This window comes from Dryobates pubescens, chromosome 5, assembly GCF_014839835.1.
Source record: "Dryobates pubescens isolate bDryPub1 chromosome 5, bDryPub1.pri, whole genome shotgun sequence".
Classification (NCBI taxonomy): Eukaryota; Metazoa; Chordata; class Aves; order Piciformes; family Picidae; genus Dryobates; species Dryobates pubescens.
In genome coordinates this window covers 47,191,872-47,212,247 of record NC_071616.1, presented here as the reverse complement: position 1 = coordinate 47,212,247, position 20,376 = coordinate 47,191,872, and the positions used below count along the sequence as shown (strand labels likewise).

The window sequence follows — 20,376 nt, the reverse complement described above, 5'->3', positions numbered from 1 at the left end:
TGCCTGCTGCCTGCCTGCCGCCTGCCTGCCGCCTGCCTGCCGCCTGCCTGCCTGCCTCCTGCCTCCTGCCTGCCTGCCGCCTGCCTGCCTCCCGCGATAGCGACGGGGCGGCCGTGAGGGTCCCTGCCGCCGGAGGGCCGTGCTCGACCCCTGTCTCCGGCGGGGCTGTCGGAGCCGCAGCGCCGCCGCAGCGATCCCGTCAGGTCTGCCCCTCAGGGCTCCCCGCCTGCCTGTGGCACCCCCCGTGAGATGGTTGTGCGTTTGGGGTTTTGTCCCGGAGCCCCTGGTTTATGTCACTGTGGGTGGTTCGGGGTTGCTTCGCCACCCGCCCCGGGAAAGCAGAAGAGGCTCTTAGAGTGCCCTGGAGACGATGCACAGCCGCCGGCGGCAGCGGCCTGGAGATGGGCCCCAGAAGAACCTTCTCCTGCTCACTCGCCCGTGCTGGGCCTGCCCGCCGGGCAGTGGTGTCTCGTACTGGAAGGGAGAGTTCCCCTGGGCCCCTGAGCCTCACCAGTGCAGGCGCCCGGATCCTGTGGGTTCAGACAGCCCTGGACATGTGTGGGGTAAACTCAGCACTGAACTGGGACTGGGGCTGGATTTGGGACCTCCCCTCGTTTAGAGCGCCCCAATGGAAAAAGGTTTTGGCTGCTTTCTTTCATATATTCGAAAGGCTCTCATTCTTTTGTTGATGGTAATTGTGCCAGCCCCATGGTTTTAAAAAGAGAGGAAACCAATCCAACACCAAAGGGCAGGGCCGAGACGCTTTGGTTGCTGTCTGATTACTTTGAAGATCCAAGCCATCCAAAGTTTCCGGGACAGCAAGCACTCTGGGATGCTTTGAGTGGCTTGGTGATGGACATTTGTAAGTACATTCATGGGTGGCTGCTGGAGGGGCAAGCTGGGCCGTGCTGGGAAGACCTCCCCACACTGAACTGCTAGAAAGAGTTTGAAATCCTGAGTGCATTCACACAGCACTTACAGGATGGCCAAGGGATCAGGCCCAGCCAGCATGGGTTTAGGAAGGGCAGGTCCTGCCTGACCAACCTGATCTCCTTCTATGCCCAGGTGACTGCCTGGTGGATGTGGGGCAGGCTGTGGATGTAGTCTACCTGGACCTCAGCAAGGCCTTTGACACCATCCCCCACAGCAAACTCCTGGCCAAGCTGTCAGCCCCTGGCTTGGATGGGAGCACACTGCGATGGGTTAGGAACTGGCTGGAGGCTGAGCCCAGAGAGTGGTGGTGAATGGTGCCACAGCCAGCTGGCAGCCAGGCACCAGTGGTGTGCCCCAGGGATCAGTGCTGGGCCCCATGCTCTTTAACATCTTTATTGATGATCTGGACGAGGGCATCGAGTCCATCATCAGTAAATTTGCTGACAACACCAAGCTGGGGGCAGGAGTTGATCTGCTGGAGGGTAGAGAGGCTCTGCAGAGGGACCTCGACAGGCTGGGCAGATGGGCAGAGTCCAAGGGCAGGAGATTGAACACATCCAAGTGCCAGGTTCTGCACATTGGCCACAGCAACCCCATGCAGAGCTACAGGCTGGGGTCGGAGTGGCTGGAGAGCAGTCAGGCTGAGAGGGACCTGGGGGTGCTGGTTGATGGTAGGCTGAACATGAGCCTGCAGTGTGCCCAGGCAGCTAAGAGGGCCAATGGCATCCTGGCCTGCATCAGGAACAGTGTGGCCAGCAGGAGCAGGGAGGTCATTCTGCCCCTGTACACTGCACTGGTTAGGCTGCACCTTGAGTCCTGTGTCCAGTTCTGGGCCCCTCAGGTTAGGAAGGAGGTTGACTTGCTGGAACGAGTCCAGAGAAGGGCAACAAAGTTGGTGAGGGGTTTGGAACACAGCCCTGTGAGGAGAGGCTGAGGGAGCTGGGGTTGCTTAGCCTGGAGAAGAGGAGACTCAGGGGTGACCTTATTACTCTCTACAACTACCTGAAGGGAGGTTGTAGACAGACGGATGTTGGTCTCTTCTCCCAGGCAGCCAGTACCAGAACAAGAGGACACAGTCTCAGGCTGTGCCAGGGGAGGTTTAGGTTGGATGTTAGGAAGAAGTTCTACACAGAAAGAGTGATTGCACATTGGAATGGGCTGCCTGGGGAGGTGGTGGAGTCGCCATCACTGGAGGTGTTCAGGAGGAGACTTGCTGGGGTGCTTGGTGCCGTGGGTTAGTTGTTTGGGCGGTGTTGGATTGGTTGATGGGTTGGACGCGGTGATCTTGAAGGTCTCTTCCAACCTGGTTTATTCTGTGTATTCTATGTATTCTATGTATTCTAAATTGGTTTGTAGCTGAAGCATGCCTGGGGTTGTGTTGCTTTGATGCCAAACTGGTAGCTTGAAAGGTTGAGGTTTGGTTTGGGTTTTACCCCCCAATTTTGGGTCACAACGGATGTTACGAGAGGGAGCTTGGATCAAATGTCAAGGCCTGCATCGAGCTTAGAAGCTTATCTTAGCTGCACATTAAATGCTGTGGAGTAGTTAACACCAGGGCTTTGCTCACCAAAGGTTATTCTGGGCACCTTCAGTGGGTTAGAAAACTTGGCCCTGATTTTTCTTAGTAGAATGGCAAAGAAATAGGATTCTGCTCCTTTTATCTTCATAGAGGTATGCTAGGGGGGCTGTGTATGAACTGACCAGTGTGGGCTGCTCCTTATGCACCCATGAAGTGATGTTTAAGTGTATTTATTTGCATCTGTATTGGACACAAAAAGAGCTCCTTGGCACTACAGCTTGGAACCCCATTGTCTTCCTCCTTGTATTTAATCAGAGTATTAAATAAGCTCTCTTAGGAAACCTGCTTGGCATGCTGGCAGCACTGTGCAGGTACACAGCTGCAGGCTGGTGAGGCATGAGCCACTCTGTGCACCATTTCAATTCCATCCCATTGCTGCTTTTCATTTGGAAGAAAATTGTGTTGCTTGTTAGAAGAGAGCATTTGCACAATCCTCACAAGTTGCATTTTTCACTGCAGGGTTCAAGATGTGTTTGAATCAAGTGTAAATAAAAAAGAACCTGTCATAGTATTCCAAGCAGTCTGCCAGCTCCAGGGCTCCCACAACGCCCATCAGGAGCAGGCGGTCAGCCGTCCTCAGAGATGAGGGATGAACTCAGCTTTGGGAGTGGGATGTGTGATGTGGTGGTTGGGATGCAGGAACTGGGGCTTGGGAATGTGGACTGACTGACTTAGATTAGCCCAGCTGTATTGTGGAATGAGACCATCCCCAGAGGCTTTGCTGAAGTGGTCAGTTCTTTTTTATAGAAACCCCTGTAGAGTTCGGGCAGGAGATCGGGGTGCTGCCTGCAGCACAGCACCCACACTGCCAGCTGCTGCACACACAGGCTCCTAACTGTCTGCCCTCTGCTGCAGCAACAGTGACACCAGCCTTTGGAATCGCTTCCTAGCCTGGCAGCCTGTGGAATGAGAAGCTTGAGAATCACTGTGACAGCTGGAAACACAGCTCTGAATCACATCCCCAGGTGGTCCTCTGCTGTCTTGCACACAGTCGTCGGTAGCCCCTGTGGCAGTGTCTGGTTATTGTGCTGGTCTTTTCCTCACCTGTTTCATGGTAGTAATTACTTTGCATTTCAGAGTTTGCTTCACCTGCCAGCTTGGCTGGTGGTCACCAGAGAGGCGTTTTGGAAGGCTGCTGTGCAGAAGGAAGCAAAGGTGACGACAGAATGCAGGCTGATCCCCAGGAAGGGAGAGCGGAGCAGCAAGCCACAGTGGAGAGCACGGCCTTCTCTCTTCAGAAGCGTGCCCTCAGCCCCAGCGAGCTGTCAGGTGCCAGTGACTGAAGCCTTCCTGTGTTGTGGCGAGGCCAAAGGTGTTTGTATAGTTTGGGTGGCATTCCAGGGGTGAAGGCAAAAGAGGGTGCAAACAGGTAACATTCCAGAAGAGGAGGAGCTGTCAGAATTCATACTTTCAGTTCTCTTCACTAGTTTAATTCCATCTTTGAAAGAAATGTGTTACCACTACAGCATTTGTCTGGTGGCATCTGAGCTGTGACCTGCACCCTGCTGGTGTCTAAAGGGTCAGGAGAAACTGGCTGCAGCTGTTCCTTGGAGCCATGCTGCAATGTTTGCAGTAAGGGCTCAGACTTCCCAGAGCCCATGAGCATCTCTTAGGAAGCCTGGTAATGGGCCTCCAGCCAACACATGGGAACTGATGCTGGTCATAGTATTTATGAAAGGCTAAGATGTATTTGTAAGTGACAGTACTGAGCAGGTGAGCAGTGCTGGTACTGACAGCCCTTGAAACACACAGGATCTGGTTTGACTGAGAGAGTGCTCAGCTGGCATTCTTCTGGTGTTCTGGAAATGGTGATCAATTAACTTGCTTGAGCTTCTTGCCATTTAAACACAGGGGAACAGGGGCCAGTACGTGGAGCAGGAAGTTTGGATACCTCCTTCAAGTTCAGCTAAGATTGCATGACTGAATTGGGATCAGAGGAAATTCAACTCCTGCTCCTGCTTTTATCTAAGTCCCAGTCTACTGGTACCTATCTTAAATGATAATCCCCTGCAGAGGCTCTGTAGTGATCCCTGACAACAATCTGGTTTGGTCTCTTTATTGCTAGCTGTCCAACAGTATCTTTAAAAGGTTATTTCCCATCTATTGTGTGGTGAAAGGCTTTTCCTTGTGTTTTCCAGGGTGTATTTCCAATTCAGATTCTGGAGATGACAACACTGAAACACAGACTTCTGAACTGTGTGAGCTTCCCCAAGGAGACCTGAGCAGTGCAGGAGCAGGTATGACTTTGCAGGGGCAGGGGTGACATGCAGGGGCAGGGGTGACTTTGCAGGGGCAGGGGTGACATGCAGGGGCAGGGGTGACTTTGCAGGGGCAGGGGTGACTTTGCAGGGGTGACATGCAGGGGCAGGGGTGACTTTGCAGGGGTGACATGCAGGGGCAGGGGCGACTTTGCAGGGGCAGGGGTGACTTTGCAGGGGTGACATGCAGGGGCAGGGGTGACTTTGCAGGGGCAGGGGTGACATGCAGGGGCAGGGGTGACTTTGCAGGGGTGACATGCAGGGGCAGGGGTGACTTTGCAGGGGTGACATGCAGGGGCAGGGGTGATTTTGCATGTGGTAGAATGTGAGCTGTGCCATAGAACTTTGGGGTTATCCTGTGAATGCTTATGGAGAGTCTGGGGCTGCAGTGTTCTTGTGTGTGTGTTACACAGTTCCAAAGAAATCCTCAAAGTGAAAATGTCTGTGGATGGTGGTGGCTGAGAAGTGCTGGGTGAGTTCTTTATTTCCAGATTATTTTATAAAGGGATGATCACTTTCTTTATTTGCATCATAGTGGCCAAGGTTTAGAAATGTATGTAGCAGCACCTGTGACTGTACCTAGGGCAGCAGTGCTGCTATCTGACATAACACTGGTCTCTTCAGAACAGAAATTGGAGAGAGCTCAACTCAAAGCTTCACTCACTAGTTTGGGGTTCAGGACCACGTAGTGGGTTCAAGCCAACCAAAATAAGTGTGCTGTATTTAATGTTCTGTCCCTGGGGCTCCCCTGGAGTTCAGTTAGATTCTTACAGTTCTCCCTTTGTTGTGTCACTCATGTCTTTCCGTGGCATGAAGTTGACCAGGATATAGCAGTGAATGCTTGGGGCCAGTGGTTGTGTAAAGCTTAGAAAAGGAACAGGCATTACAGGACTCCAAACATGGAAGTCTGTGGGCTAGGGACAGTGTTTCCTCTGCTAAGTTTGACCATCAAAGAGGGCAGAGCACAAGGGTACTACAAGAAGGGGGAAAGCTAAAAGTGATCAGAAATCATAATCTGTATGTTTAGGGAGAAAAGACAATAGAGACATCTGTTCAGTTCAGTAATGACACTCTCCATCATACCTCCCCATGTCTGTTTTCAGAACAACATTTGTCTAGAACCAGTACCAGAATCTGTTCTGGCTGGCACAAGATGGACACCTCTGTAACATCTAGAAGCAGAGATAGTGCAGAGTCTCCCTTCACCCCAGAGCTACTCATTCCAGTGAGTGACACTCCAAAGCTGGTTGAAGAAATGGCTCTGATTTTCAAGCCTGTCTGTGATTTTTGCTGTGCAGACTCTTCCATTATAAATCTGAATCACATCACTTGTTCAGAGTGCTGGGGCTCTTCCTCCTCCACCCCCTGCATCACATTGCTGCAGCTCAGCGTTTGAGTCAGGGTTCTGTTCCAAGGGCTTTGGGAAATTAAGATGCCATCTGTGCCTGATAATAATTGCACTCTGGTCTGTGGTTGTTATTTGTACTGCCTTTGTAAGCTGAAATGCTTTAAGCTAACAGTAACTTTAAAAACTGTTCTACAGCAAACTCTTCCAGCCTGGAATATTCTGGAGAGACAGATGCAGATCCTCTGATTCAAGCAGCTATAAGGAGAATGAATAAACTTGACACAATACTGGCAAAAAAACATCTGAAGGAGAGAGCAATTAAAAAGCAAGGCAAAGAGATGAGAGCAAAGCTCTGGGAAGAACTTCAGGTTGGAGAATGTTCTTCTTCTTTTGCTAACAGTCTGCCTTGAGTGCTGTCCCACAGAGTTTATGCACTGCACAGACAGGGAGTTTAAATAACTCACACTTGGCTGGTTCAAGTGAAGAAATGGATCTTAAACAGTAACTCTGAATGAGTCTTAGTATCTATTGCCTAGGCAGACTTTGAAAGAAGGCTGTGGTGCTTAAAAGTTTCTCTCACCAGCAGCCAACTACCCAGCTGCCCAAGTGGGGTTTCCTAGCACAGTCCTGTGCTTGAGATCACTGCCTGCAGATGTGAGAAGGTAGGACAAGAGGTCATGTCTGTGAACCCAGACCTACAACTGTTTGTTCTGCTCTGGGGTCACCATTCTAAGGCTCGTCTTACTTCAGTGCTGTCCACCAGTGAAGAAATTCGAGTTGCCTCCTGAAGAAAGCATAAGAGTGGTACAGCAAAGTCCTGCACATTGTTCCTCTCCTGGTCTCTATCACTGAAATGCTGCTTTAAGCTTTAAAACATGAGTGTTTCCTCTAAGTGCTGCACAGTTCTCTTGGATACACATACACAAACCCCATGGCCGTGCATTTGGATCCAGAGCCACGGAAGCATTACCCAACTTCTTTGTCCTGTGAGATGTGTCTCCATGTTAGAGACAACATATGGCAGAGACTCTGAAGTTCCACCACACCTTTACTGTAACTGCAGATGTTCAGCTAGCCTCAAGAAGAGAACAAAGCAGTAAGGACAAGAAATGTTTTAGATAAGAACTGGGAAGCAGACAATGTGTTGTGCTGTAAAACTTGGAGACTTGGTAGGGTGCTTGGTGCCATGGTTTAGTTGATTAGGTGGTGTTGGATAATAGGTTGGACTCGATGATCTTGAAGGGCTCTTCCAAGCTGGTCTGGTCTATTCTATTCTATTCTAAAGTATTTACTTCAAAGTAAATCAGCACTTCTGTCTGTGCATTTGTGCTTTGTTCCTCTGGAGCAGTCCCTCAGAAGCACTGGAGGCCATGAGGAGATGGAGAACACAAAACTGTTCTTAGCTTTGAGCTCATCGTGGCAGGATACAGCTGGTAAGTAAGAAAGAGAAGTAAAACCCTGTGATAATTATCCTGGGTTTTGATGAAGAGTCATCATTTTCTGTAAAAGAAAATAAAAAGCATCCAAAGAATAGTAATAAACAATAGTAGCAGCCTGTAAAAGTAGGTCAAGGGCATGTTTGAAACTGAGCTGAGCTGATGTCTGCATTCTCACAAATGTAGATGTTCTTTAGGATGAATTTTGTTGATGGAATCTGCTTTTTCTCAAAGCACTGGCTGCTCTGGAAGGGTAGAGATCCAGCCTGAGTAAAGCTTGCATGCTTCCAGTTGATGGCAAACAGATGATTGCAGAAGGGGTGCACAAGTGATGACACCGATAAGTTAGTGATAGCAGGTACAGGGGAAGAGTAGAAACCTGCTGAAAAACTCTGATGTATTCACCATTTTGGAGCATCTTGGTAATAAGCAAGGAATGCAGAACTGCTTTGGTAAAGAAAATGATGAAGGTGCTGATGTGCTGTTACTGGTGATAGAGAGTTCACCAGGCTGCAGTCCTTGGTGCAGGGGGAGCAGGGAGCTGAAAAATTCCAGGCTTGAAAGTGTTACTTAGGAGCTGTGGGAATGTGGGGCTGCCACACATGTACTTGGGAGAAAATTTTCACGTGGCTGTGGGAGAGAGTGAGAAGGAAGCAGCAGCAGAGTCATGGTGAGCAGCTCACAATGTGACAGGGCTGAGTCTTTTTAGGAACTGTCAACAGAAACACCAAGAGACTGGAACCAAATGCTGATGCTGGTTGTGTGTTGGAAGTCAGTACAGGAGGGTGTGCAGCCCAGGTCTTAGAACATGCTCCAGAAGAAAGGATGGGTCGTTGACACCACATTTTTTACTGATTGTACATTCAGTCCACTTCCAAAAGCATTTAGGATTCTGAAGGTGAGAAAGAATGAATGAAAGGGCTCAGCAAATAACAGAGTGTGACTGGCTGTAAGGGAGAGGTGTGATGTTTCAGGTTCAGCTTAGGTTTTCTACTGGCTTTCTTCCTGAGGATTCTGGGGAAGAAAATGTAGCCTAGGTGGCAGTGTTAGGAACTGAAGGCATGGCACAGGGTGATAGCAGACTATGCTCAGGAAGGAAGGACCAGGAGCTCTGAGTTTCATCACATGACAATGAAGACAAAACACATCCACAGGGGAAATGAGCACACTGCTAGGAACAAACGTTTGCATTTTACCCTCCCAGTAAAACTCACTTCAGCTGAAGCAGCATTTAGCCACCAAATTCTACTGCTCCATGGAAGGTAGATAAATAAGTACTGAAGGACAAGGGAACAAATATTAAGGAGAGAAATGTGGTCCATGACAAGAAAGAATAGATCAGACCAGGTTGGAAAAGACCTTTCAGATCCTCAAGTCCAACCTGTCACCCAGCACCATCTAATCAACTAAAGCATGGCACCAAGCACCCCATCCAGGCTCTTCCTAAACACCTCCAGTGATGGTGACTCCACCACCTCCCTGGGCAGCACATCCCAAGGGCCAAAACTGCACACAACCTTTAAGTTGTATCTGGGTTTTTTGTGGTTTTTTTCCCTTCACTGCTTTATTTGGGTGGTTTCTTTCTAAGACACCCTGGCCCATTTTGCATCCCCTGAGCAGCACCTGCTGTCAAGAAACCCCTGGGTCTCCTTGTATGCAGATGCTGCTCTCCTGAGTTAAGGACTGGTTGGCTCTAACAGAAATCATTTGCTATGGGTGGGCCTCGCTGCACACAAGAATTTCCATACAGTACTCTGTGAGAAGCCAAGGAGGGAGCTGGGCCCAAACAAAAGAGGTTCTGGGAAGGTTCTGGGACTCTTCAAGACTGCAGTGAATACCTCTGATGTCCCCTCACAAATGCTGCTCTCTGTGTTGGCTCAGCCTTGGTTGCTGAGTCAGGACACAATTCTGCTGGCTCCTGAAGCAAGTGTCTGAAGCCCTTCCTGAAGGACTGGCAGTGTTCCTCAAGAACACACAGATGTGCATGCTGGCAAGGACCTGGAAAAAGAAAATACTGGGTGTTTTAAAATGTCCTTTTTCTTGCTGTGGCTGGACTCTTACTGAGGGAGGTACTGAACAAACTCTGGACATTCTGCTCACACCCTCTTCATTGGGAGGGAGGGGGCACAAAACCTGACTGATTTTCTCAAGTCTGGACCAGGGCAAAACTGCTTGAGAGGGGTTTTCAAAAAGCTGCTGTTGGAATGTTCTGCCGTGGTGCTGGAGTCCTTGGGTCTGTGTCAGCTGTGTGCACATTCTGCATCCTGTCCCTCAGCTGTGCACCTTGTGGCAAGGAAACAGAGCTGTGGTGCATCCTGGCTGCTTTATTGCTGGGGAGAGAAGAGGGACTTGAGGTCTGTGTGCTTACTGCTGAGCAAAAGTCTCGGCTGGAGCGTTGGAGGCTGCCGCATGGTAACGGCGGCATTGCTGCCAGGTATCTTTGCTGTGCTCGAGTTGGGAGTTGTGAGGCAGAGCCCAGCATTTCGTGCCGGTGAGATCCGAAAAGCCTCCAGCAGATGTCAGGGTACAGCAAAAAACCGGCAGGGAAGCGAGCGCCCGGGCTTGTGAGTCCGTGCTCCTGGTGCTCCCGAGACAGCTGTGTGCTGCAGAGCCCCTGTGCATCGTGTGGGCTCTGGGCTGCTGCAGAGGCAAAGCTCTGCAGAGTTTGGATTTACAATCTCCCTCCAGCTCGGTCTTTGCCTTGGCTTTTCCGTGACACGCTGGTGCCTTGCCAGGTCCCTGCTGCTTCCCTAGCTGCCCCTGAAATGGAATGCACTTCAGCTGTTTGGCTTTCCAGAGCTTTAATTTGACAAAGAGCTATACAAACATACTATACAGGATTGCTAGTGAATTGCAGCTTTTAAGATGGCAGTGAAATCAAACACATGGTCTGCGTGCATCATCCTTAATAACTTGTGTGTGCCAGCTTCTCATACAGACACTCCCAGCAGAAATGCAGATCAGGAGTGAATGGCCTTAACTGAATGCCCCTGTGCTGTGTGTAACAAAGTCATCCTCTGAGCTGAGCTCGCTGCCAGAGCATGTTGGTTGTTTTGCTCTTGGTGGGAAACTTTTCATGTGTGCTCTGTGTGGTTCTTGGCACTGCAGGTCCTTGTCTGTAGGTGTGAAGTGCACAGGCTGCTTGTTCCTGCTCTACCTTGCACTTCCCACTGATAAATGTCAGTACCATGACCAAAGTTTTCTCTTCCAGTGGCACAAGCTGCATGCTGGAACCTTTCAGCATGTTTTTTCTAGACTATACCCTGGACCTAAGCAGCTGGGAAGCCTGATAATCCAGGCACAGGCAGACACCAGCTGTGAGAGCCTGGAGACTGTATTGAGAGTTCTAGCTGGCTTGCACATGGTGTCTGCAGAGGCTTTTGAACTTGGGCCTTGGGCTGTACCTTCTAGACTGTACTTACTTGTCCTGTGTGTGCAGCAGTGGATAAAAGCAGCAGCACAGCCATCATTAGTGCTGAGACACACCTGGCAGCTTTCCACAGGCCCTTGAGGAATCTGCTGGTGATGGCATTCAGCTGAGTACTTGTCTTTGGCTTTCTTGCGAGACCTTACAGTATGAGACACCTCAAACCAGAGCTCCTTTGAACATAAATCAATCTGACCCAAACAATTCCTTGCAGAGGCCTCCCATGCTGAAGAAGATGAAGTGTGTAGGTCAGTATTTCACACCCCAGTCAGCCCAGGGGATGATGACAGCCATAAGCATAACCAAGGTAAGTTCGAGGGGCTGTGTGCTTTGTGTCTCTGGGTGTGGTGAACCAGCAGGGCCAGTGGGGAGGGAAGCCTTGGCCTTCGTGGCCAGGCCAATGCAGCCAGGGCTGCTTTGTGCAGTGGCCACAGTGCTTTTTTGTTTTGACAAGTGGCAAAAGAGGATAATTTATCTTGTGACTTGTTTGCAGTGCTGTGTTCTACATGCTAAGAAAACTCTCCCGTTCGTGGTCCTAATTGCTGTTGTTTCAGTGCCCAGGGGCGAGCCATGCATGGTGCAGTGCATCCCTGGCTCCTCATGGAGGTGCTTTGCACATGGGCTGCTGCTGTAGCCCTCAGTAGCAGGCTTGTTTTCAAGGAGCTAGCTGCAGCTTCAACTGTGCTGTATTTGGTTTGGTTTCAGGAGAAACTGTATGGATGTTGTGACAAAGCTGAATCTTCAGGCAGCTGATGTTGTGATTTGCTATGCTGATCACAGTAAAGGCTGCCTTGCTTGTATGGATCAAGCACTTCCTGTGCCAATCCAGCACCTCTGCTGACTCCTTTAGACATCACTGGTTTACAGGCACTGAGTAGAGCTTTCAGATGGCTGTAGTGTGCCCAACACTCCAACATAAATGGGATTGTGCTTTTGTGCCTCTGGTCCTTCCCTATTTGACATTGAGGTTTGCATGGTTGAGTAACTCCTCACATGTGCTGTGATGTAAGAATAGCTTCAGCTGCCCTTGCTATCAGCTGCAGTTGTTCATCTCTTTGTCATCTACCATCCTATGTAAGCAGGAGGAATCTGCCTTCCTGGTGACTGGTGGAGATGACAAGGACATAACAGATGGATATTCCTTAGGGCTGAAGTGTGGATGGCAACAGAACCTCTGTGCTGTTTAGAGCATGACTGCATGTCCCACTTGTCTCAGTCCAGCACTGTGTGACCTTAACGCCATGTCATTAAATGTCACTGGGCTGGAGCAGTGCTGTCCTTTAGGTGTCTCTGACTCCCTATTCTCTGTCTTCATTCCTCCCTTGAAATGAAGCCTGACCTGTAGCTTCCACCTTCCCAAATCCTGAGTGGTGCTGGAACGTCCCTGGCAGCTTTAATGCCAGTGCTCAGGGCAGCACTGACTTCTGAGCACAGGTGGGAGCTGCTGTTGCTTGCACTCTTAGGAGATGTTCCACATTCTCCTGGTTTGGGAACACAGGAAACAGATCACTTACAGCTTGTGTGCAAGCTCTGTGGGAGGCTTTGGGGACGGTTTCTGAACTGCTAAGTTTTATTGGTGTAGTTGCTTTGAAGGCAGGCTCTGAGCAAGAGGAGCTTGTGAAAAGGAATGTGTACATTGGCTTCAGAATGTGGCTTCAGCAATCTCATCAAGGTTTGTAACAAACCCTTGTGCCACATCAACCAAAACATAGAATCACAGAATCATAGAATCAACAAGGTTGGAAAAGACCTCAAAGACCATCAAGTCCAACCTGTCACCCAACACCTCATGACTACTAAACCATGGCTCCAGTGCCACATCCAGTCCCCTCTTGAACACCTCCAGGGATGGTGACTCCACCACCTCCCTAGGCAGCACATCCCAATGGCTAATTACTCTCTGTGTCCTCTTGTTCTGGTGCTGGTTGCCTGGGAGAACTCCTCCTGGCTACAACCTCCCTTCAGGGAGTTGTAGACAGCAAGAAGGTCTCCCCTGAGCCTCCTCTTCTCCAGGCTAAGCAACCCCAGCTCCCTCAGCCTCTCCTCACAGGGCTGTGCTCCAGACCCCTCCCCAGCCTCATTGCCCTTCTCTGGACACCTTCAAGTGTCTCAATGTCCTTTTTAAATTGAGGGGCCCAGAACTGGACACAGGACTCAAGGTGTGGCCTAACCAGTGCTGAGTACAGGGGCAGAATGACCTCCCTGCTCCTGCTGGCCACACTGTTCCTGATGCAGGCCAGGATGCCATTGGTCTTCTTGGCCACCTAGGCACACTGCAGGCTCATGTTCAGCCTACTATCAACCAGCACCCCCAGGTCCTTCTCTGCCTGGCTGCTCTCAGCCACTCTGACCCCAGCCTGTAGCACTGCATGGGGTTGCTGTGGCCAAAGTGCAGCACCCGGCACTTGGAGTTGTTGAATGCTGTCCTGTTGGCCTCTGCCCATCTGCCCAGCCTGGCAAGGTCCCTCTGCAGAGCTCTCCTACCCTCTAACAGATCAAATCCTGCTCCCAGCTTGGTGTCATCCACAAATTTACTGATGATGGACTCCATCCCCTCATCCAGAGCATCAATGAAGATATTGAACAGGCTGGGGCCCAGCCCTGATCACTGGGGCATCAGTGCCAGGTACTCTGAGTTGCAGGCTCTCTTTCACTTAGCTGTGGCAATGGCCAGTGCATTTCTCGTCCCAGGGATCCAGGGCTGTCCCTTCTGTACTGGAACATTCTGGGGTCTTCTCTAGGGTTGCTTCTTCTCAGAATGCTCATTCTACACTTAGAAAAAGATGTCTCTCAAAAGCAGTGTTTCATAGGTGTTGCGTGCTATGTTGGTGCTGGTGTGTTTTGCATCACTGATTGACAGCTTCTCTTCTGTCCCAGTTCTTGAACAGAGCAGAGATGTTGCCTGGTGATGCTAAAGGCAGTTTGGGAAGCTCTCAGGAAACAGCTGTCCATCTGAATTGTCACAGGAGTTTCTTGGGCAGATCCAGCAGCTCAGCCCTTTGAGGTGTGCTGCACTTTGAGCCTAAGTCTGATAGGGCAGAACACCACTTTGTTTGGGTCCATAGTGTGTAAAAGGATGCATGGAATCTATTCCATGTCTTTGGGAGTCTGCTATTCAATCTGCTCCTTTCCTGTAGGCCTCCAGAGCCTATCTGCTGTTCCCTACCACGTTCAACAGTTAACCTCTGCAGGCACACTGCTCACTCATTTTCACTTCTGTACTTTCCAGCGGAGCAAAAAGAACCAGGCCTACCTTTGAGGCAGTTTGAGACCTAGATGGTTGTGTAGGCTGAGGCTTGCTACTTAATGTCATAAAAGGAATTCTCTAAAGGAGTTGCTGTTGTCAGACTGGAGCAGGTCTCTGCCTGGGTGTGTGTGCTGGGGAGAGAGCGGCTGCTGAAGAGCACGGCAGGGCGATGCTGTTGAACACTGCTGGTGAAGGGCTGCACAGCTCTGCCAAGGGTTCTGTCTTTAAACAAACATTTGTGTAGTTTGATATCAGCTATATCATCTGCTCTCCAGCTGGCTGAGCTGGAAAAGCATGTGGCCTGTCTCCAGAGGGCTGTGTGGTTTCCAGAGCAGTGACTGTCTGGTTTGTGTTGATGAGGAGCCATAGGCTTCCAGGGAATGCCACCAGCTCCGACACTGCTGAGGAGAGCAACCCCAAAGGATTTTGGCAGCGTGGAATGATCTCTTGTAACAAAAGCTTGACAGTTACCTTAGATTTGGGCAGTAGTTATGTTTTACATAGGGCAACTTTGTTTCTGTAACAATGAACCCAGCCTGTGAAATGTGCACCCTTAGTGCTCTCCTGGAGTCAGAAAAGGAATGATCATCATTTAGCAACTCTCCTTCCTCAAGCTTCAGATCACCCAGGTGAGTTAGAAAAAGATGAATTCCTTCAGGAAGCAGAAAAAGCACAGAGTAAAAGTAAAACGAACCAGGACTTCATCCTAAAGGACACTGAGGTAAGCATTACAGCATGAAATCGTGAACATTTGGGGACATACTTTGCTTAGTTAACATTGAAGTACTTGTGGGGACAGTCTTTTATCACATAGCATTAGGAGTTAATTAGGCATAAATGAAGAAAAGCTGGCTGTTACAAAGTGTGCTCATGGCAGAGTAAGAGCCCTCTAATGCTCTTACTGGTGGGGATAATACTGCTTCTGTGGACTGGCTCCAAAGAACTGGAAATGGAATTGTTCTGTTAGTGCCTGGACATGGCTTGTTTGGAGGGCAAAGACTGCATAAAGCTTTCTTTGAATGTGAAGTTAAAGGAAGATATTCTTAAGCTTAGATAAGTGTTGCAGTTTGCTGGGGTCTGCTGGGGTTTTGTGTGCAGCCTGGCTGGGGCCCCTGTTTACAGAAGATGGTGGTGGTGGTGGTTGGGGTTTTCTCTGCTTTTTGGTTTGCTCCTGTGGTGACCCAGTGGCTGTAATGATGTTTTCATCCTATGCAATTGTCCACACCCCTCTGGGTCAAAGCCTGGCAAAAGATGATCAGTTCATAATATGGAGGCTGCCAGAGACTTGTGTCAGGGTGATACTTTGTGCTATGGCAATAAGCAAGGTTTGGATGGTTTAAAAGAGTTTAAAAGCTTTGCTTGAGCTGATGGAGTGCTAAAATGTGTTTATTTTTCTTTCTGTAAACATTTCAGCTGGCAAAGGATTCAGGAAACCAGGTTGTTCTGCTTGAGGATGAAAGGAAAAGGCTAACTGAACTATTGAGAGATACAGAAGAGGGCACTGAACTGCAAGGTCTTGAGGTATGGCAGCTTTAGTTTGTACTGCCCTGCTGTGTTTGGCTTACTTCTGTGATCACTCAAAGCTTGAATTGGTTTTAATCCTACCATGAAGCAGAGAAAAGCTGGTCAGACCCAGCTGGCTGTGTCTCCAAGGACAAATTGCCATGGGCCTCTTTCTTCATTGTGCTCACACTCAGACATGCCTGGCCTCAGAAAAACAGCAGAACTTTAAAGTTAGAGAGGGGTAGAGGAAGCCTTCAGGAAACATAGAGGCATTTATGCAGAGCAGCTGATGCCAATGGTGCCTCACAGTTCCTACCTGCTTTGGCACCAGAGTCCAAGCATCAGGGCAGTGGACAAACGTGTCCAGTGTTGGTACTGGGCACCTGTCATTGGTGTGGGCATTCCTCCACAGGGATGTCACTGCTGCTGTCAGATTAAATGGGTCATGGCACAGGACATCTTGATAGAATGGACAAGAATGGGAGCAGCAACTTGTGGGCCAGTCTGGTCTGTACTGGATCATCTCCCTAAACAAAGGCTGAAGTGGGATAAAAGAAAGGCTAATACTCAGTGACTTAAACCTGTCTAGTCTGGAGACAGATTCTTCCTGTCCCACATTTGAACTGGGTTATGGGTGAAGCATTTCCTGTGGCTGCTTTCTAACCCAGGCCATGAGGAAGTTATCAGCTAATGAGTAATCACTGCTTCAGGCTGGTCCAGGTAACTGTCCAGCTGAGGGCCACTTTCATCTTATTTCATTCTGGCTTCCAAAAGGCTGCTGCAGCTCCACTGGCTCAAGTCATGCCGTGGAGCTTATCAAGCAAGGCAGAGCTGGCTGTGCTGCATGAATTCCTCTGTACAGTCTCATGTGGACCAGATAACTTCAGCTGACTCACACCACTCAATGTGTCAGACAGCCAAACCCTTTTGAAACTGTTTGATGAGCATTTAGAATATTCTGGAAGTCCATAGCCATGCTAATCTAATTGCCAAAGCTGCAGGGGTGTAATCTGGTTCAGGTGTTGCACAGTGACAAGCACTGCCTGTGCTGTTACAAAAGCATTGTCCTGAGTTAATGCTCAGCAAACAGGGACAGGAGAGAAGTCTATTTTCCAAGCAAGGTTTATCTTGAAAATACAAAAGGGAATGTGTGAGTCCATTTAAGCCTGAAGTACATTGACTGCTGGAGTAGTTTGGGTGCTGAGAGCAGGGGGTTAGACACTGAGCTGTAGCTAAGGAGCACAGACTGCTCTAGAGTAGTTCTGTGCACTTGCACTGTGCTCTTGGGTGTCTGCCAGGGAGTGGCTGGCGTGGCACAAGTGTAGCAGCACATGGGATGGCCACAGTCCCACCTGAACAGATGCTTCCACAGAGCCAGCAATCTTCTAGAGACATTCTGAGTGTCTCTCCTGGAGCCAGGTCAGGCTTAGGAGCTGTGCCATCACACTGCTAGGAGGAAGCACCAGAGGAGCCGATTTTGTCTCACAAAACAGCTGACTTTTGTGCAGTGTGGAGGTGATTTATGGCAGGTCCGAGGGGTATGCTTTTTGTTTTTCTTTCTGCAACAAATGTTCTTTAGGGTAAAGGAGATGAGCCAGGGATGACCTCACAGCAGTGGTATTGCAATTGAAAGCTGATATTTCCTCCTCTGGTGTGCATTTGGCTGCTGGAATAGCCAGAGGACTAACCTGGAAGCTGCAAAAGAATGATGGACAGGAGCCCCTTGCAAGGCAGATGTTGAAGTCCTAGGGCAAGGTGCTGGCCCTTTTCTGTCAGCAAAAGAAAAGCAAGCAGCAACACAGTCACATCCTCCCTGTCCTTCTGAGGTGGTACCTGGCCTGTGCTTGTGGTGGGGACAGGCATGTGATCCAGTGCCAGCCTGGCTTCCCTGGGGCTGTAGGATGGTGTGTCCAGAGGAAGTGTGCAGCCAGGGAGTGCTGGGATGCAAGGCACAGCAGCTGTGATTTAGGGTAGTGTTGAAGACAGTCCTAGTGCCATGTCTGTGGGCTGTGCTTCTCCATTTCAACAGCAGCATTACAAACCTGAGCTTATAGCATGTTCTTTCTGGTTTCTGCCTTAGGACTGGTGGATTATGCCTGCCAGGCTCTTTCCCCTTCACCCCTGTCTTCTGCACTACCTCACAAAGGAGCACAACACTCCTCAACTGATTTTCCTGTCAGTGGCATCAGAAAGTGATATTTGCTCAGCAGCACTGGACAGCAAGATCAGTGCACCAGCCAGACCATGACAAGCAATTGTTGCTTCAAAGGGGAGCTGGGATGAGCTGAATGACTACAGAAACCACAACACAAGGGTCTGCAGCCATGGAAGGAGTTGTGATAGGCACAGCATAGATCCACCAGTCCTAAGCATGGCATGAGAGTGTTTTAAAGGTCTGACTAACTTGGCTAAGAGGCTGTGCAGTGAGATGCAGAGTTAGCTACCCCAGGGGCTTCTCTTGGGCATTTGAGTGAGGGAGTTGTTTACCCTTCAGAAGAATGAGTGGGGAAGTTGGGAGCTGCCTGCTGGCTCTCTGGCCAGCTGGCATGGGGGCAAAGCGATTTTGTTGCAGTGCTTGAGAGTGGCTGAGGACACAGGCTTTGTGCTTGTCTAGAAACAGGGAAATCAGAGCAGCAGACTGTTTAGGTTCACACACTTCAGTGTTTAGTTAGCTTTGAGCAGTGCATGGAGATGCCTCTGCTTTCTAAAAAGAGCTACATCTCTGTTTGCACGTCCCTTTAAGCTGCTGCTTGGCTCTTCCAACCTTACTGATTCTATATTTACACAGGAGAAAGGTATGCCTCTAGTTGCTGTGTCTGTGTCTGCCTTTGAGTGTCCTAGGGACATCAGTGTCTAGCAGAGCTCAGCTTTATGCTGAGCTGGTTGAAAACTTGCATTTTATTGTTGTATTTCGGGGGTTGGACTCAATGATCTCCAGAGGTCCCTTCCAGCCCCTAACATCCTGTGATGATCCTGAGGCAGGATTTGTTTGAGAACTAACCACACCTGTGGGGCTGCCTTTAAAACCCTTTCCTTTGGGACTAAGGATTACCTGTTTCCTGTCTTTCCACAGGAGAGTGGCTGTGGCTGGCTGGCATCAGGAGAAGGGTACACACCTGACCCAATGGAGTTTCATCAGCTGAAGGAGATAGAGAGAAAGCTGCAAGTGCTGCTGTCGGGTGGGGGTCCCCCTGGCCTTTTTCCCAGCCACCTTTATCAGGTACTTTGCAGAGCACAGCTCGAGCTGCAGCTGTCTGAGTGTGTGTTGTGATGTGGAAATGCAACTACAGCATGGCTCTGTGGCTGTGCTTTGGGCAGTCTTCTGTGGCACCTGCTGTTTGTTCTCAAGTATGTGCTCTTGTGGGAGTGAACTCTTGGGTTACAGCAGTCCTGTGTCACTGCCTCCAGTGGGACAGAATTCAAGGACTGTCTGGCTTCTAACCCTTGTTCATTCCACACAAACCAAAGAGCAAAAGCAAATCCTCCCACTGTGCAGCTATGGAAGTGTGGCTTTCCAGCTGCCTTCCCAGCTGACTCTAAAGCCTGTAGGTGCCCTCATTGCTGCTTCTCTCAGCAGAGGACAGGCTCTCTAATGGCAGCATTGGGAGCCAGGCTTCAGGCAAGTCACTGCTAAGGAAAGTGGCTGGATGCAGCATATGCAGTGCAAGACACTGCATGATGAGTACAGCTACCAGCTTGGGAAGCTGGAAAACTGCCTGCCAAGAAGAGGAAACAGGGGTGATGTTTAAAGGAAGAGTAGTATCTCTCTGCTTGGCTGAGAGTTACTGCTGTGTGTTACCTGCAGAGTGCTTTCATACCTGATTTGGTTTCTTTTGCCAGAAGAACATCCAGGGTTTCAGTTATGGCAGCAAACTATAGTTAACAGTTTAGAGCTGAAGAAATGCTCCAAATGAGAACAGGTTCTGAAAGTTCATGAACCTTGACAGCCTGTGCTCTGGGGCTGCACTTCTCCAAACCAGATGGTTTTGGCAGGAGCCATGCTCAGAAGCAGGCTGCTGACCTGCCAGCCAGCTGTGTGGCCCCAGGAGACTGTGTGGCACTGGTGCCTTCCAGTGAGTGGCATTTTGCTGCTTCAGAGAGGTTTGGAGAAAAGGGAGTGGAGCAGATAACTTTAGCTGTTTGCAATACTGGGTGTTTCTGGTTTGCATTAGGATTGTTACAGCTTTGGCTGCTCCTGAGTTCTTCTCTCTTGTGTACCATACCTGAGCAGTTTGCTTTCAGTCTTCTAGGATTTTTAGATCTTTATTCATCTCAGTTGGGCTTCCACTGCCTACAAGTGCTAAAATGCTGTGCAGCATTTGAAACACTGACAGTGAGATGTTGTTCATGATCTAAGTGTTGCTACCCTCGGTTAATGTTTGTCTGGGGGTGGTAAGCTGGAGCCAGGGGTGAAACCAGCAGCCCAGCTGAAGTGCCTGGACACTAATGCACACAGCATGGGTAACAAACAAGAGGAGCTGGAAGCCTCGTTGCAGCAGGAGAGTTAGGATGTAGTTGCCATCACAGAGACATGGTGGGACAACTCCCATGGCTGGAGCACTGTAATTGATGGCTGCAGGCTCTTCAGGAGAGACAGGCCAGGGAGAAGGGGGGAGGGGTGGCCCTGTACATCAGGGAGGCTCTA

At 49.7% G+C, this 20,376-nt stretch overlaps 1 protein-coding gene across 1 annotated transcript in view; it reads left to right on the top strand.

Moving 5' to 3' along the window:
• The first annotated feature begins 370 nt into the window (after nt 1–370).
• FSIP1 (fibrous sheath interacting protein 1) overlaps nt 371–20,376 on the top strand; it is a 59,500-nt gene continuing 39,494 nt past the window's right edge. Inside the window, 10 exon segments of the mRNA XM_054162193.1 lie at nt 371–471; nt 2,400–2,505; nt 3,592–3,667; nt 4,651–4,749; nt 6,314–6,486; nt 7,467–7,551; nt 11,196–11,288; nt 14,849–14,949; nt 15,642–15,749; nt 18,805–18,951. Of these exon segments, the coding sequence (XP_054018168.1) occupies nt 371–471; nt 2,400–2,505; nt 3,592–3,667; nt 4,651–4,749; nt 6,314–6,486; nt 7,467–7,551; nt 11,196–11,288; nt 14,849–14,949; nt 15,642–15,749; nt 18,805–18,951 (1,089 nt within the window).